Source organism: Lynx canadensis, chromosome A1, assembly GCF_007474595.2.
Source record: "Lynx canadensis isolate LIC74 chromosome A1, mLynCan4.pri.v2, whole genome shotgun sequence".
NCBI lineage: Eukaryota > Metazoa > Chordata > Mammalia > Carnivora > Felidae > Lynx > Lynx canadensis.
The window spans coordinates 143,844,647-143,863,910 of NC_044303.2; the positions used below are offsets into that span (position 1 = coordinate 143,844,647).

The 19,264-nt window shown below is 41.4% G+C and overlaps 1 protein-coding gene across 1 annotated transcript in view; it reads left to right on the forward strand.

The window, feature by feature from the left end:
- The first annotated feature begins 1,100 nt into the window (after positions 1 to 1,100).
- The window catches only part of CMYA5 (cardiomyopathy associated 5), a 91,686-nt gene continuing 73,522 nt past the window's right edge, over positions 1,101 to 19,264 (forward strand). The window contains exon 1 of the mRNA XM_030323713.1: positions 1,101 to 1,266. Within this exon, the coding sequence (XP_030179573.1) occupies positions 1,118 to 1,266 (149 nt within the window). The 5' untranslated portion in view covers positions 1,101 to 1,117. The remainder of the gene's footprint in view (positions 1,267 to 19,264) is intronic.

The window sequence follows — 19,264 nt, forward strand, 5'->3', positions numbered from 1 at the left end:
AATGGTAAGTCACCAGGTATATAAAGGTGGGAAGAACCTTTCAGGCAGAAGGAACTGTGTAAATAAGGGTACAGTGGTGTGGCTTAATAAATGTTGAGAATCGTGACTTCTAAAGAAGAAACCAGACAGATATGGGCTGTTGTTATCCAGCATTCATCTTCTCGAGGAGCTTGAGGTTTCGTCCTTGAGCACAGGGACGCCATTGAGTTTTAAGCATGGGCATGACATGATCCAGCCAAAGGTCTAGGGCGTTTGGGTTGAGTTTCAGACAAAACTTAGACGTTGACCAAAGTGGGGAAAATTATTTCTCTTCAAAGTTATTAGGGGAGATAATGTCCCCGACTGAACAGGCTAGGGGCCATGGGGTAAAAGAATACACAATTCATATGCAAACATAAAAGGAGCCAATACTGAAAGAACAACGGTTCAAACTGGGCTTATGAAAAGGGCAGACTTAGCTGTTTCCCCCTGGATCACTTACACTGGGCAGGAGACCTTGAGCAAGCCAGCTTCCCAAGCTCTTCTGAGCCTCAGGTTTCTGATCTAGAAAACCAGCATTGCAGTTAAACGTACCACCGCAGAATCGTGAGGGGATAATGAAAGCTAGACCCTTCGCAGTGTGCCTGAACTAGCAACGGCTCTGCTCAGGAAGGAGTAGTTATTTGGTTGGGATGAAAGGTTTACCAAGAAGTTCTGTGCCAAACGCACGGCCTACCAAACCCACACTGGGGGAAAGAGAGGCGGGGCTGGGTGCCTTTTCTCCTTTCAGCAACCTGGTGCAGCTGAAGCCTGTCCCCCTCGGAGTGATGATCGCTGCTGGCCCAAAGGGCCGCCTGGGATCCGCCTAAACGGGTGGGGAGGGCTGGGGGGCGGGGGCAAGTTGGCAGACGCGGGGGAAGAGGAGAAGCTGAGCCCGGGCCCCAGGAGCTCGATGGCGAAACTTTGACGCCTTCTATTTAAAGTCGCGGGGCCAGCCCGCCCCCCGGGCCGGGAACCCGAGCCGCGCGCCGGGGCAGGGCCGGGCCGGGCCGGGGCCAGAGGCGCAGTCAGAGGGAGAACACCAGGCGCGCGCGGGCGGCTCCGGCTCCAGCTCCGGCTCCGGCCCGGCAGAGGCACGATGGCGAGCAGCGACAGCAACCACGCCGCGGAGAGCCCCTTCGGCTCCGACGGGGACGAGGAGGCGACCCGAAGGCCGGAGAGCGACGAGGAAGAGGAGGACGAGGAGGACGAGACGGCCGCCGAGTCGGAGGAGGAGCCGGACGCCAGGTAGCGTGCGCCCCTCTCCTGAGGCCGCAGCCCGAGCGCGGACCCGGCCGAGGGCCTGGAGGTGCGGCCGCGAGGGCAGGTGCTTCGCAGGCCGACTCCGCACGCTTCCCTTTTCTTTCTCTGCGCTAGAGTTCGTTTCCTCCGAGCTCAGCACTTTGTCTCAGGGCGTGCTGCCGTGGTAAGGAACTTGAAGGTGAAGGTGCTTGCTGTCAGCTGGAGTGACAGGCCCGCCTGCAGCGGCAAAGTTCACGACCGCCCCCCTTCCCTCCTTCACTCCCCCCTCCCTCCCAGCAACTTGTGACTTGCTGCTCTTGTTTATTCCCGGGGATGTACTTAGGGTCCTGCCTGACCACAGAATGTGCTGAAACGCTCATGTTTGGCCCAAGGCTTAGGAACAATCGTGAAAGCCCGAGCTAGAAGAGAAGGGGGTACGGAGTGGGGTTGGAGGAGGAGAAGGCTGCTCTGGAACCTTCAGATAACCGGAGGTCTCTTGGAAGCCAGCCCTGGACCAGATCGCTATGAGAGGGCTTTAATTTGGTACAAAGGCTTACAAATTCTTTGGACGAAAGAAGCCTGACTTTCAATAACCCCTCTTCTTAAAATCGTGCTTTCCCCCCACTATGGTTCCAAATACCGTTTCAATGAATGTGATTGCAATTAGGTAATATTGTATAAAAATATGGGTCTCCTTCTACTTCCATCTCCCTCCCTCTCTTCATGTACGTCCTAAAATGAGAACAGTAGAAATCACCAGGGAGAGAGTCGTGTTTTGTTTGCTTGTTTTGGTTTTTTGTTTTGTCAGTCAGTCATGTCCTTTCCGAAATCTATTAATATCAGTAGAAAGGCTCTGTAGGTGACAGATGGATGTGCAACATTTCAGAATGCCCCTCTCAAAGTTAGAAGTTCTGTCCAACCAAAGCCCACAGAGCTGAAGTTGAAGTAGCCCACAGAGTAGCACTGATTAAGCTGAATGGTCAGTCAGATAAGAAGACTGGAATGTAGGTTACATATTGACCAAGCAATTGCCGAGTGGAAAGCAGGCACAGTCCCTGCCCTCAAGGACTTTATGGAAGAAATTAGGGAGCAATATGGGGAATATGAGTCTATGTGCTAAAGAAATGAGAGGGGCCGGGGGGACAGACCGTGCATACTGTGGAAGCTCAGAGGAGCGTATGTAGATGTGTGACTGCCTTGAGAGGAAGTGGGCATGACCTGGGCCTTAGAGAGTAAGCAAAAGATGCAGAAAGGAGAGGCAGAAGAGAAGGCACCTGCGGGAAATGGAGGAGGGAGTAGGCACCGGTGATTCCCGGGCAATACTGAGAAGGGAAATCTGTCAATCTCAGCCTTTAGAACCTTTTCCCCTAAGTGGCATTGGGGATCCTTATATCTTAGCCCAACCAGAATTTACCACCTAGAGAATTTGAAAACTCCAATGTGAGCAGCTGACAATGATTCCAAACACCACGCTGGGATTCCTTTGCCTTTTTCGGGTAAAGATAGGATTTTTGGGTAAAGATAGGATTTATCTGCAGTAAGTTTCGGCCTGCTCTGACTGCAGGTGGTCAGGTGGACACCAAGGCCAGCGTCGGGATTAGTAGAGTGAGGGAAACAGGAGGAAATGGGCAGGTGGCTGGGCGCTGAGGCTTTGTAAACCACCACACTTTTACATTTTGGATTTGATAACGTGAGTAACAAGAAATCAGTAATTCTGAGCAAGATTTAGCTAAGATTGGAAACACATTGGAGTTAGGGGAAGGTTACTGACAGCAGATTGGCAGATTGGAAAGTTGGTTTTCGGGAGGGCTCCAATCAGAGAGATAGTAGCAAAGAGGAAGAAAGGTGTGTAGAGATTGAATCATGGTGAGGGCCAAGGGAAAGGAGATGGCAGGGAGGCTAAAGGTAGAGAAGTGTCAGTGGGCAGGACCTCCTGGGGGAACTGAGAGTCCTGGACTTTTTACTATCTTCAAGTATTGTTAGAAATCAAACCATTTTGTTGTGTGTACGTTTACAAATATGGCCTAAAGTTCTTTTTCTTCTGAGGCTAGAGGTGAGGACTTGGAATATTCTGTAAAGGATGGGAGGTAAGAATGATGTCTCATTGTTCTTCACCCCTTCCTCTTGCCTCTTCTGCCAAAGATTTACAGTTATGAGAGGGTCTACTCGCTCTGTGCCAGGCTTAGTGCTAAGTGTTTACGTATGTTTTCTCATTTTAAACCCTCCCAGCAACGCGATGAGATGACTGTCCTTTTATAGATGAGGAAACTGAGGCTTTGTATAATTTCCTGAGGGTATAAGGCAAGTCATTATAAGAACCAGGATGTTATCCTGGGTGTTTCCTCCAAGCCACTGCTGGACTTTCACCACCTGCCTTCCTTTGCAGGACAGACCTTTATGTAGGTGAGGCTGGAATGGCTCCAACTAGCTTCTGCCTTGAAAAATTCATAGAGCAAAAGGAAAGACCTCATCTTTTTGCATAATAGTGGAAATTTTCCCCCTTCGTGAATGAAAAAGTTGTTTGCATTTTCTTGGAGGTCAGAACCTTTCTCAGAAGTTAGATTACAAACTGATTTTTTTTTTAATTAAGAGGCACATAATAGTAAATAAATGGAAATAGCCTAATAGTAACAGAATGACTATTACATCTACTTTATGTGTTATTATTAAGCCATTATTAAAATGCTATTTATTATAGGTTTCTTAAAATATGGAAAGTGTATATATTGAATAGGAAAAAAATGTTCACTGTAAAATTTAGAATGATCTCACTGTAAAATAAAATATGTATTGGGAATAGGCCTAAAAGGTTAGTAAAGTTTCCTAAAAAGTTAATAAAGGTTACCATAATAAACATAATAAAAGGTTAATAAAGAACATTTCAGGAATGGTATATGGAGTTTTCTGTATAGTCACCTTTCTGAATCAAGGGAAAAAAATCCCTTTTAATTATAAAAATGCTTTTCTAGTGCAGACAAGCTCACCATTACACATACCAGTGCTTATATCGGATCAGAGAACTACCCTCCTGATGTATCATTTAGTGATACGAATATGATATATGGCATGAAAAAGCCTGAGTGTGAATCCTGTTAGCCATTCTGTCATGAGCAGATTCCCTATTTTGTCTTAGCCTCAGTTTTCTCATCTGTAAAATGGTAGTAATAGTTCCTAATGTATAAGGAATGTATAATGTATAAGGTTGTCATAAACTATGTGAATGTAAGAGTACTTGCCTTTAGTAGGTTCCCAATAAATTTTAGTTTCTTATCTCCCTTCAGATGAATCATCATTGGCCATCAGATGAGTCACTATTGGCCGCAAAGCTATTTCTTCTGCCCACCTTCATCAATGAGGGGAGCATAATGGTCTCAGTTTTCAATGAGTAATGATCCTGTTCCACTTTGACATTTTCCTGTATTCATTCACTAAACATTCATGGAATGCCTACTGATTGCCATGGACCATGCAAGGTGCTAGAGATACAAAAATTACTAAGAATCCATTACTGTCCCATGGTATTCATATTCTACTTGGAGAAACAGAAAAACATAATTATGTCACTAACTTTATAAGTGATTTAAGGGGGAAAAAAGGTCCTTATGAAGTACCTCAAAGTAGGGAGAAAGTCCTGGAATCCATCCTGCCTGGAAGGATTGGAGAAGGCTTCATAAGGGGCTTTGGAGCAGGGTATTCAATGCTAAAAGTGCCTAGAAAGCTAATAATTTGTGGATATCAAAAAAATATTTTTGTGTTGCTAAAACTTCATACCAAAGTTATATGTGAAAAGCATCTCTATAAAACCTACAGGATTTCAGAGCTGGGAGAAGCTTTAGAAATTTCTGTTCCCAGAGAATCCTTTTGCAGATTCAGAAACTGAGTGTCAGGAACATTTGTTCAAAGTCACACAGCTTTTTAGTGGTAGAGTTGGGACTTAATCCAGGTGTCTGAGCTCCAATCTAATGTTCATTAGTTTATTCTTTCAACAAATGTTTATTGATTGATTGATTGATTATTATGTGCCGGACACTTTCTAGGCACAAAGGATATAGCAGTGGACAAAATGAACAAAGTTTCTGTCTTCCTGAGAGTGACTTTCCAGTCTGGGGAGACAAATAAACAAATATGAAATATGTCAGGTGGCAACAAGTGGTATGAGAATACGTGTAGCAGGATAAGGGTTTCGCTGCTTTGGAGAAGGTGGTGAGGAAGGCTTTCCCGATAAGGTGACATTTGAGCGGAGACTGAAGGAATGAGGGTTCTAGGCAAAGGGAAGAGCTGGTGTCAGGGCTCTGAGGCAGGAATATGTGTGGCTTATTTGAGGACACAAGGAGGTTGGGTTGCTGGAGCAGAGAGGGAGTCTGAGAGGTAGTTGGGTTGCAGATCAGGTAGCATTTTGCAGGCCATAGTAAGGACTTCACATTTTATTCTGAGTGAAAAAGGAAGCTGGATTCAGTCTACCAAATCACTCAAGGTTTAAAACAAACAAACAAGAAAAACATGGTGGTTACGGTATTCCATTAAATAGTAAGGGCCCAGACATTCATATACTCATTGATATTTATTGGACATCGACTATATGCCAAACACTGTGCTAAATGTTTCAAATTCACGGTGTCCTGTATGGTGGGAAATATGTAAATGTGCACTCATTATTTCTGCATTTTTTCTGACTGCAGAGCAGTGAAGCTGGACTCTTTTAGTCTTTCTGACAGATCACTTAGAAATTTTTCAGTATTTTTGCTTTGGATCATTTTCTGTTGTTCAGTTTTAATTTCTCTGTTTAAGCACAAAGGATTTTTGCCCCAGCAGTACCCAAAACCTAAAAATCCTCTTGAATTGCAGTTTTGCCAGTGTCTGTATAAAAATAGGTCTGTGTAAGCTGATAGAATTAAAATTATTAGTGACATTTACATTTAAGTAATCATTGTAAGAAACAAAACTTTTGGAAGGTGAAGGGAGTTTGTAAGTGGTTTTTGTTATCAGTACGGAGCACTCTGTTTCCATGTATCTATTTATATGATGGCTCCCACTGCTGTGCTTACCCAGGTGTTTTGACAAGTGTGTCATTTGAGCCAGCCCTCTTTTGAGGTCAGTGGAAAGAGCTGCGAGGGGAGGGGTGACTGCTCAGGATGCCAGAGACGGAGGGAGGAGAGAGGATAAAACAGGCGCTTGGAGCCAGAAACTGAAGAGCTATTTAAGTGTTGGCTGCATGAGCATTACATGCCCTTGGTTAGACTTTGACTCAATATAAGGAATACAGCAAGAGTTGTTGTTGTTGTTTTTTTTTAAACAGCAAACCTACTAATGTGTATGACATATTGACTGTAGAATTTTACAAAAACAAAAGAAATGTATCCATTTCCTGGGTATTCTGAACCTGGGCTTAGTGAAAACCTTGACTCAGTTCAGACAATATAGCCAAATTCCCCTTCCAACCAAGAAAACTTAGAGAATCAGGTATAAGAGACGGGATGTGGTCTGTACCTGAAATAGTAATATTTGGCTTAGTCCAGCATTCTCCAGTAGACATATAATGTGAGCCACATATGTAATTTAAAATTTTCTAATAGCCACCTTAAAGTCAAAAGAAACAGGTGAAATTAATTTTAATTTATTTTATTCAACCCAATATACAAGTTATTATCATTTCAACATGTCATCAATATAACATTATTACTGGTATATTTTACATGTTTTTATGATAAGCCTTTAGATTTGATGTGTATTTTACTTTCACAATGCGTCTCAATTTTTCCCCCCCCCCCCCCCCCAGCTACATTTCAAGTACTCAGTAACCACATGTGGTTAGTAGCTGCTTGTTAGTGCAGGCCTGATAATACCTGGACATCCATTAGCTTCCCTGGAATCCACAGAACTGCCACTAAAGTTGCATATGTGTATACAACCTTAGACACTAGGAACATAAAGGTGATTGCATGGCACAGTTCTTTCTCTCAAGGAGCTCACAGTCTGGCACAGGGAAGCAGTTAGCTCCAACATAATGTCATAATGTCATAAGCAGTACACTAAGGATATTAACAAAGGAATAGAGAAAAGACATATATTCTTCTTAAAATGAGACTTAAAAGGTTTTGCAGAGGTAACGCCACAGCTGGGCAAAAAGATATTTCAAGTACAATATGCGGTTAGATATTGCCTTAGACCCTAGTTCCAGCTCTCGTGCTGCTAATTGCTCCTCTGCCTAAGCTTTCTTTTTCTCACCCACCCAGAAGCACTCAGCATTTCCAAGACTGAGGATATTTGTTGAATGAATGAGTGAGTGGCATGAATAACTGAATGAATGAATAAGCAAGTGAATGTCAAGTCATCAGACTCCCATGAGAAGCAAATTTAGTTGGGATGTTGAACCTGTTAGGTTAGGTAGAATTGTGGTACCATTCATTTACCAGGAACTGACAATATCCAGTGACTCTGGAAACACAGTAGCTTGGAGGGGACAGTGATAAGTATGAGGGATTGTTCAATTAGGATGTCTGCAGTCATCATTCCCACCTTCCGTGACTTGTTGGAAAGCCTCCCCTAGGCTGACCCTCCAGCCAGATCATAGATGGGAGGATAAGAATAGGCTTTGCTTTTTGCCCAGAGAAAAGTCCTCTGTTAAGGCAACTGGAGTGTATTCAGTTCCAAAATTCCACATCCTAATCTGATAAAGTCCAAGATATGTGGGAAGATTAAATGATGCTACTGTTGTCTTCCAAATTGAACAGCTCAGAGCCTTCTCATTGAGCCATTACTATGTTTTCTTAGTTTGCATATGCTTCTTTTTAAAAATAAATTCACATGCTAAACACATTTACATTCACCACAAATTTCCTCTTAACGGCTGAATTCACTAGGGCACTTAAAATTGTTGATTTGTAAATAAGATTAATTTCGTCCTGTTATGACTTTGTTAAATTAACATTTGTCAAGTGGCGCCATAGGTGGTGCCAGATGGTGAGCCATAGTTTGACAAAAGACCACAAAAGAAATTGCAGTAGGGATCTTTATTACTGACAAGCCCTGGAGGAAGTTCATAGCCACAGGGGAGGTGAAGGCAGAGTGAAGCAGAGAGAAAGTCAAGACCCAGGACACATGCCTTTATTAGGATGAGTGGAGGGCTCTGGGTTTCCTGGGCTATGACTAGATCAGTCAATTTGAACTAAAATTAGTGGGGTTTTGGGAAGTTCCACTGCGGTCTTATCTAGGGGAGGCACTGAAGGTGGGGGAGACTGTTGATCACAAGAACTGTCGGGGAAGTCATATCAGGAACTTCCAATGGCACGTGACTCTTCAGACTGTTACCTAAGATATGTGCTTGCATGAGGGAGGCTGGTCAGCTTAAGGCTCCCGCAGGGCAGCCACTTGACCAAACAAAATGGATGCCGAGGCCCCAATACCATGGAGTAGCTTAGCTAAGCTCATGACACCTTCACTTTCAGGAATGTCCGTACTATAAGAAAAGAGGCTCATTCATTCAACAGAAAATTATTGAGGACCTACTTAGAATGAGTGAACAAAACACAATTCCTTATCTTTAGAGTTTAGTCTCTGGAGAGGGCAGCCAGTAAACAAGCAACCTCACCTGTAATTAGTTGAATCGAATGCTTTCGTGAAATGAATTGGGCCTGGGGAGCTGCGGCTGCTAGCTGGGGTTCTGCTAGTACGCCAGCCCATCAAGTCTCAGAGTCTTTGTGTCAGTCTCTGGATCCACCTTGCTAGCACTTCTCTTTCTGCCTACAGAAAAAGATTTCAGTGTCCTGTGGCCCAAGGCTGGCAGGAAAGCCTGGCTGCTGATGGCACTTAACCTTGATGGGGCCTTAGCTTCATTTCCCTGACTTATGTTTCTGATGAGTGAACAGAGACCCAGAGAAGGGAAGCGAAACCAGTATTGACTCAAGGAACAGTTGGTCTATCCCTTGCACTGTCACGTGTTATTTTGAGTTATTTTCTCAATAACTCTGTGATATAGGCATTGTTTTCATCTCCGTTTATGAAAGAGAAAATGGAGGCTTAGCAATACTGAGTAATTTATCTAATGTCAGACAGCTCGTAAGTGTGCTAGGGTTCTAACCCTAGCCTAATGGTTCTCATGAGTTCAGTGCTCACCTCAAGATGTATGTCTGTATACACAGTGGACACATATCTGGTCTTTATTAGCTAATTTCTTTTTTATTTGAGTATAAATTAGTTTTTTAAAAATAACTATTTTAATTTACTTCTACCTTTAAAAGCAAAGCATAAAAGACCCAGAAAATCTGCATAATAGCTAATCCTGACCAGCCCCTTAGCATATTAAGTTTCCTAGTGATAGGGGAAGTAGATCTTATGTTTAAAAATAGACATTAGGCAATCTAGTGTGATTGAATTTTCATAAGGTCAAACATAGCAACACCAAAATAACTTCTCTACATGCTCTATGGGATCATGTGATAAATGTTTAATAGATAATTACTGTAATACCTTTGTTTAAAAGAATTTGTATTGGAGGGGCACCTGGGTGGCTCCGTCAGTTAAGTGTCCCACTTGGGCTCAGGTCATGATCGCGCGGTTTGTGAGTTCGAGTCCCGCATCGGGCTCTGTGCTGACAGCTCAGAGCCTGGAGCCTGCTTCAGATTCTGTGTCTCCCTCTCTCTCTGCCCCTCCCCTGCTCACGCTCTCTCTCTGTCTTTCAATAATAAATAAACGTTAAAAAAATAATTTAAAAAATCATTTAATAAAAAAAAAAATCATCTTGTTCCTGGGTGCCAAGACAAGGGCATGGAACATGAGAGGTGACAAGTGGTCTTTGAATTTGGCAAAAATGCAGGTCAACAGAGATAGATTAAGGACAGAAATGCTACCACCTGTGAGAAGGTTAAAAGTTGAAACCTTTCAGCATCTGTTTTAGATTGGATTCCCTTTTGAACAAATCCCTTCAAATACAGGACCTTACAACACTTTCCTGGGAAGAAGAGGGCACCAGAAAGGGAAAGGTGGGTTCTTAGGAGTAAGAGGGCACCAAAGGCCCACCGAAGTGACAATTATGCTTCCTCGGTCCTGCTCAGAGTAGTGAGTTAAGGAGATTACCCAGGACACTGCAGAAAACCACTTTCTCCAAGACCTCGGCCTCAGATCACTCATTACTCAGGGAGGGAGGGATATTCTTCTGACTCCCTGACTCCAAGAATCCAGGATACAAAAAGAGGGGTGGGAAGGCAACATACACAAAGTTGGCAGTGCTGATATATGAACCAAAATCACCTGATAATAAAATGTGTAGTTAAATTGACTGATAGGATTCCTACTCCATTTACATACTTTGGAAGAAAATCCCCAGATACTGACCTAGTTGGCAGGAGATGCAGGGTAACACAGCCTCTGTGGCTGCAGGACCAAGGCAGAGAGGTGTGTGCCTGCACCAAAAACTGGGGCCTTACGATCTGAATAACTTAGGAGAATCAATGGTCTACTTAATCTTAGAAGAAAATGGCAAGAAGTGGCAACCATTTCTTAGAGTTTTCTTTCCATTTCTCTCTGCTCCAGTTCTTACCTGCTGCTCAAACTGCCAGAGTTTCCACCTGTCAATCCCACAAGTTCCCTTGGACTGAGTTTGCATACCTTAAGAGTTAAGAATCACAAATTCAGAAACCCAGGCTTTAGTAACAACATTCCCTCTGAACAGCCTTCCATTTGCCAGGAAATTCTCATGTAAGTGATTTTCTCCAGGTAAGGGGAACTGCCTTGGGTTCCAGAGTCAGGGTCAGTTAGGTTTGGAGTTGCATAGCAAGCTGTGACCAATTGAAGCAGAAAGTGACCCTATTCGCTGGATATTGGTAGTTGAGAAAATCAGAAAAGAGAGTTTAGATGGCCAGGAACAACCCTTAAAACCATGCTTCAAAACTGGTCTGAACTATGCAACTCAATTATAAAAAGACAAATAGCTTAATTTTAAAATGGGCAAAGGATCTGAATAGACACTTCTCCAAAGAAGATATTCAAATGTCCAATGAGCCCATGAAAAAAGTGTTCAATATCATTAGCCATCAGGGAAGTGCAAATGAAAACCACAAGATACCACTTCATACCTACTAAAGTAACTCTAACCAAAAAGACAATAACAAGTGTTGGTGAAGATATGGGAAAATCAGAATCCTCATACACTGCTGGTGGCAGCGTAAAATGATGCAACTGCTTTGGAAGACAATCTGGTAGTTCCTCTAACTCTGTTAAACATAGAGTTACCATATGACCCAGCAATTCCACTCCTAGGTATATACCCAAGAGAAATGAACAGATACATCCACATAAAAACTTGTTCACAAGTGTTCATAGCAGCTCTATTCATAAGAGCCCAAAAGTGGAAATGACTGAAATGTCCATCAACAATGAATGGATAAAGAAAGTATGATATATTCATACATGGGATATTATTTGGCCATAAAAAGGAATGAAGTATTGATTTGTGTTACAAGATGGATGAACCTTGAAAACAGTATGCTTAGGGAAAGAAGACAGACATAAAGGACCGCATACTGTATACTTCCACGTTTATGAAATGTCAAGAAGAGACAAATCTGTGGAGATGAAAAGGATATTAATGGTTGCCTAGAGCTGGGAGAGAGATGGGGAAAAGATTGGGGGATGATGCTTAAGAGTGTGGGATATATTTTTGGGCTGATGAGAATGTTCTAAAATTGATTGTGGCGAGGTTTGCACAACCCTATGAATATACTAAAAGCCAATGAATTGTACGCTTTAGGTGGGTGACTTGTATATGAATTATATCTCAATAAATTGGTTTGTTTTTTTAAAGTTCTTGGGTAAGGAAATGGTTGCCATTATTACTGGGCACTAGATGTCACAATTTGTACTGTTGCCACTTTCATACCAGTAACTCAGGATTGCAACAACTGCTACCCCCAGAGAAAATGACGATCTCTACCATTTATTTCATTCATCAGTGGCTCTCAAGTCGGTCTGGAATGGGTGTGAAGATCATCATGGGGAGAATATCTGGCATTGTCACCTTTAGGACCCACAAGGTGAATTCACCAAATGGGAAGAGAGGTCAGATGCTAGACAGTCCAAAGGAAGTCAGATGTGTACTGGAACAGCATGAGACACTGGACTAAGATTTCTTCAGGTTTTGTTACCTGATCCTCAGGATGTTGAATACATGATGTGTGAGATTTTACTTTTTCTATGGATGGACAATGCTTTATTTAAACAGTGAAACAGATCAAATAGTTAATATAATAGGAATAATAATAAATAATAATTAGTAAATAATAATAAATAGGAATTTATTTGGAAATACAACACAGAGCAATGACCGAGTACAACCATATGAGGATGAAGTACCCTTTCCCATTAAATATCAGTTGACTCTATCACTGTTTATTCTAGCTTTGACTTTCCATTTTATGATAGTAACAAGTCTTTAGTTTAGGCCTTGTAACCTGTCTTGCACATCTTGGTATCTCTGCTTTGGGGTTTCAAAGCTCTATTGAAATCTATCTGTTGCCATTAATTATCTGTTTGCCATTATTAGAAAGTTAATTGCCTTTTAATTCTTTTAGTCTATATACCTAGGTCAGTTCTCCTTTGGGGAATTATGCTTCAACTCACAAGGTGGGCTACTATGACCCCGACCAATGGTTACTTGGAAATGGAGACACTGATTCTACTTAGCTAGTTTTAGAAACAAAAGGTTGGGGTTCAGGTCTCAACTTTTTGGAGATCTATTCCACTTTATTTTGATCTTTTTAATAATATCTTGGCTTTTATGTTTTTAAAAAATTGGTAGCTAATTTTCCTATTAGTCAAAAAAATTCTAAATTTATTTCTATAAACTGCCCAAGAAGAAATTAGCTGAAATTGCTGAGCATAACTTGGGGTCTGAGTTGGTATCCAGAAAAAAAAATGCGATTTAGAACTAAGTAAAACCTATCCGTCAAGGTAGGGAGCCCAGAGTATAGAAGATGAGTGGGGAGGAGATCCCATATAGATGGGAAGGGTAGAACTCTGAGTGTAGGATCACCCAAGTGGGTTTCTAAAACCTTGGAACAGTCCACTCAAAATAGAGCCCAAACAGGGAATGTTTCAGTCTCAGAATTCTGCAAGCACACCTATTGTCTACCTAGGTGTAAGAGGGTGAAAGCCCTCTGAATCTATCCTGTCACTCAGGAAGGCCTCCATCCTTCATCAAGGCAGGTCATGCCATCTGCCAGAGGTGAGATTGTATTGCTTTCCCCACCTTTTCCGTGTGTTCCCTGGAATATAGAGGTGTTGAAAGAGGGAGAAGCAATAAAACACCTTTTCAGAAAGCCAGGATCCTCTGCTTTTGTTTTTGGTTTATGTCTTAATCTCCTTGGGAAATAACTGTTAGGAAACATAAGAACTCCAAGACAATCGTGTAGACTCTGGGATTGAAGGTACCGTTTGGTAGCAACCATGTTGGGCCATGTGCAAGAGAAACTGAGGAAGCCATGCTAAAGGAGAGAGAGACAGAGGGACAAGATTCATGATGGATTTCCTCTTTCCTCTTCCCTGTGAGGCCTGGATACATCTGCCCTTGGATTCCATGAGAAATCTGTTTCCTTCAGATAAGTCCTATTTAAGTGCTTTTTCAAAGCTAGCTTGAGAGAATTTGTTCCTTGCACAAGAGTGTTTTAATCTCTTCTTAACATTTCTAGCAGCTATTTTTTTTCTCTTGCAGACCTCTTGCAGATATGTGCCCTTCCTCAGAGCTAGCCAAAAGAACCCCTTAAGGTGGAGTCATGCCCCACTTTTCCAGAAATGCTTATTTCCCCCAATCAGGAATCTTTTGGACATCAATGGCTACAGTATTGAAACCCATTTGACCATGAAGTCCATTCAACCTTCATCAGTACAACTTACTCCAGCAAAATTTTAAAAGCCTGCTTCAGACCTGGAGAAACTCATCCTTCCCATTCACATGCCTCCCTATTGCAAATATGTTAACTCTGTTGAACACAGGGTTATGGACCTAACACCAACTCTAGCACATACCATCCAGGCACTGGTAGCAAAACATTCATGATCAATCTCAGATTGACCTCAAGAGTCAGAGTCCCAGACTGTCTTTGAGTCTCTCCTGGACAGTTGTTAAAGCCTTAGCAGAAGTTCTCCAGTATATACTGGTTAGAGCTGCATGACCTCTTTGAGCCTCACACTCTGAAAGTTGTGGGTAGGGGGAGGAGTAAGTGAAAATATGAATGCACCAGGATATCACATGCTCCTAGAACAGAGTAGAGTGTTAAGGGGTGTCCATTCTTCCCCCTGCCTCCCTTCAGTATGATCTGTCAGGACCCCTTGACTCGAGCAGTTTTATGGGACCATGCTGCCGTCTAGCAATGCTGCTCTCCAGTGCCCACTCCTCACCTACACCTTAATTGGGTGTACTCCCAGTTGTACAAATAACTCTCCTTGACTGGTGCTTTGTTTTTTGACTTAAAACTGACAGTGAACTTCAGTCTGGACTACACCTATCTCATTAGTGTCCTTCTCATTTCCTCAGGGGGTCAGAAAATGTCAAAAGCTTTCTTGTTAGAAAAGTATTTGAATACATCTCAGGGTTTCATTAAAATATACTAGTCCTAAAGCTCCCTGCAATAATTGTGAGCTCCAAGTCAGAATAGAGCCAGGGATGATGTCCCTGCAGCCACTGGGATGTACAGTTGGAACAGCTCCGTCAGCACAGTTTGGTGAATGGCTTTTCTCTCAATTTAGGTTTCAACACGATCATGGCATTCTAAAAAGGATTTCATTCTTCATTTCTGTTTTGTTTAGGGTCTGTGTGTAATTTTTCTTTGGAACACATAGCACACACTCGTAGATGTTGACTGAGAGCATAAGTAACGATTGAGCAATGCAGGGAACAATAACCAGAAAACTCATCAATTTTGCTTCGTTACACTTTACAGAGATAATCATTGTTAGAGAGATGCCTTCTCTCTTTACTATTTGTAGTGTTATGAATCAATCAAAGTGGATTTGTAGATCCTTAAAGTCTGGACTTTACAGGTTAATTCAACATCAGAAAGGAAAAGGCAGAGAATGAACATATGGAACACTTGTTAATTGCTAAGTATTGTACAAGGCATTTTACACATAGTGCAATGCAGCTGCCTTAGGAAATACATTATTAATTTCCATGTTAACTGATGATGACCTTCAAGCTTAGGAAAGGTAGAAGAAGTAATTTGCCCAAACTCATACAGCTAGTAAGTGATGAAGCCAGGATTTAAATGCAGATCTCTCTGGGGTAAAAAAATGTTATTTCTACCATTACCCCATCTGTCTGTATCGCATTGACTCAACGCTGTGGTATATACTAAGGTAATGAGACTTAGTTTGTGTTTGAAGAAACTTAATGTCAAATAGAAGATGCATAGTAAATACTAATTGTAATAATGCTAAATAGCAGTAAGTAAACACTGTGGTCGAATTATCAGAGAAGTACTCTGTGAGCAGAGAATTCCAATAAATCTCAAGTACTGTATTTCATCTGAGAGAGTGAGCTCACTAACAACTAGCTCAGTCACATTTTGATTTTCTAAAAACAACTCTCAAGACAGGGCTCACATGGTACACTGTGTTGATAAGTGTGGGTAAGGACACAAGGCTCTTGTACAGGCTGCTGATAGGAACACAGCAGGGATAAACCTTTCTGGAGGGAAAATTGGCAATATGTATAAAAATCCTGAAAAACTAAGTTTGACCCTCAAATTCTACTTCCTAAGGTGTTATTCTAAGAAAACAAGTGTGCAGAAAGAGATATATTTGAGGATGTTGTCATAGCATTTAAAAAAATTTTAAAGTTATTTATTTTGAGAGAGACAGAGCATGAGCTGGGGAGAGGCAGAGAGAGAGGGAGAGAGAGAATCCCAAGCAGACTCTGTGCTATCAGCCCAGAGCCCAATGTGGGGCTTGAACCCATGAACTGTTAGATCATGACCTGAGCCAAAACCAAGAGTGGATGCTTAACTGACTGAGCCACCCAGGCACCCCAACATTTTATTTTTATAATTTTTTTAATGTTTATTTATTATTGAGAGACAGAGAGAGACAGAGAATGGGCACTGGAGGGGCAGAGAGAGGAGGAGACACAGAATCCGAAGCAGACTCAGGCTCTGAGCTGTCGGCACAGAGCCCAATGTGGGGCTCAAACTTACAAACCGCAAGATCATGACCTGAGCCGAAGTCAGATGCTTAACTGACTGAGCCACCCAGGTGCCCATCATTTTTTTTTTTTTTTTTATAATAGCAAAAACTTAGAAATAATCTGTTTGACAATAGGGTATGGGGTAAAGTGTTATATCCTGTGATAGAATGCCATGTTAACCATTAAAGCTATAGACCAGTAGTAGCTTTGAAAGTTTGATCTCACAGGGTGTTCTCAAGATCAAAACTGTTTTCATTATAATACGAAGACATTTGCATTTTTCACTTCCATTCTCTCATTAAAGTGTAGAGTATGAAAAGTTCATTGGCAATTTTATTAGAATCCACATTGTAACTAATCTTTAAAACACTACCACTTGTCAAGTTTGGGTGTGGTTTAAAGAAAAATACCCACAATAATCTGAGAATTACTCCTTTTTCCACTACTTATCTGTGTGAGGCTAGATTTTCTTCATATATTTCTTTTTTTTTTTTCTTTTTTTTTTTTAAGTAGGCTTCATGCCCAATGTGGGCTTGAACTCACACTCTGAGATTAAGAGTTGCACTCTCTACTTACTGAACCCACTAGGTTCTCCTTCTCATATACTTCTGCTAACAGAACATATCTACATTTTGCATGCAGAAGCAGATAAGAGAATTCAGCTGTCTTCTGTTAAGCCAAACATTAAAAATATTTGCAAAAATCTGGGGCACCTGGATGGCTCAGTTGGTTAAGCTTCTGACTCTTGATCTCATGGTTCCTGAGATTGAGCCCGAGACCCTGAATTAGGCTTTCTGCTGCTAGCGCAGAGCCTGCTTGCATTTCCCTTTCTCTCTCTCTCTCTCTCTCTGTGTCTCTCTCTCTCTCTCCCTCCCTCCCTTTTTCTCTGCCCCTCCCCCACTCATTCTCTGTCTCTCTCCCTCTTTCTCTCTTTCAAAATAAATAAATAAACTTTAGGGGCCCCTGGGTGGCTCAGTCGTTAAGTGTCCGACTTCAGCTCAGGTCACGATCTCGCGGTCCGCGAGTTTGAGCCCCGCGTCGGGCTCTGGGCTGATGGCTCAGAGCCTGGAGCCTGCTTCAGATTCTGTGTCTCCCTCTCTCTCTGCCCCTCCCCCGTTCATGCTCTGTCTCTCTCTGTCTCAAAAATAAATAAACGTTAAAAAAAAAATTTAATAAAAAAAATAAACTTTAAAAAAAGGTTTTGCAAAAATCTAAAATAATGTCACTTTTATCACTAAATATTTTTGTTTACATTGAAAAATAGAATTTTTTTTTGTAAAATATGTTACTGATGTTGACATGTAAGAGTTACCTTAATTAATTAATTAATTTTAATTTTAGAGAGAGAGAGAGAGTGCAAGCAGGGGAGAGGGGCAGTGGGAGAGAGAGAGAATCTTAATCAGGCTCTACGATCAGCACAGAGTCTGACACAGGGCTTGATCCCACAACCCTGGGATCATGACCTGAGCAGAAATCAAGAGTTGGATGCTCTACTGACTGAACCACCAAGGCACCCCAGAGTTATTTGATCTTAAAATGAATTAAAAAAATAATTTTTGTTAATTGCTAATATTATAATTATCAAAAATACAGTCCACATAAACAAAAGCTTTTTGAAGTTCTTGATAATTTTTAAAAGCATAAAGTGGTTTTGAGACCAAAAACATTGAGAATAGCTGTTGGAATAGAATATAGCATGGGAGAATGTTCAGAGTACATTTTTAAACTTAAAAAGCACATTACAAAGCCTACCATTTGTGTAAAACAAACAAACAAACAAACAAACAAACAGAAAGACATCTCAGGATAGAAGAAGAATAAAAGAAATACACCAGTATATTAGAAGTAGTCGTCTTTGAGTGTTGAGATTATTGATTATTTTCATTTTCTTTTGTGCTTTTCTGTTTTCCCACATTTTCTACAGTGAATTATATTTGGCAATTAGGAAAATTTTTTATTTTTAAAGACAGAGCATCAAAACCTTGCCTTTTTACCTGAATTCAAATGAAGAATAGGGAGAAAAGTATTAGCAAATGTTGCCTATATTATGCTTTTTAAAACATTTTACTAAGATCTTTTTTTTTTCTCCACTGGATTTTTCTTTCTCCTTTGTGGGTGATGAATAAGAGAATGTTATGGGAGATTCATTTTAATTTTTAGAACTACTAAAGATGTTTAAGTGCTTTAAAGTCTTATATATATGATTTGTGGGGTGCAGAGTTTTACGTTAATCCTATTTATCCCAACATATCCATATATCTCCCATAAAAGCAAATTAAGTGATTGAATCTATTTTTGCTGATTTCCAATTTTGAGATTCTACAGTCAGAAAAAAAAGACGAGGGGTGCCTGGGTGGCTCAGTCAGTTGAGCATCTGACTGGGGCTCAGGTCATGATCTCATGGTCTGTGAGTTTGAGCCCCGCATCAGGCTCTGTGCTAAGAGCACAGAGCCTGGAGCCTGCTTCAGATTCTGTGTCTCCCTCTCTCTCTGCCCCTCCCCCGCTCATGCTCTGTCTCTCTCTCTCTCTCAAAAATAAATAAACATTTAAAACAAAAGTTTTAAATAGAAAATAAAAAAGATAATAAAAAAAGAAACAAAAAGACTAGAGCAAGCTACTGGCAAATTATTCCTAGTATATTAATGGAAATTTTATTTCATCTTTTTGTTTCTTTTTCTCTCTGGAATTTGAGAAACTTCCTTGATGATGTTGCTTTTACTATCTGCATTATGTTGTAGGTGAAATGCTTCTTGTTTTTTTCCAGCAACAGTGTTTGGACTTGATGAGGGGACCATCAGCTAGGTTGAGGGTGCCCTCATTGTGCTGCCAGTG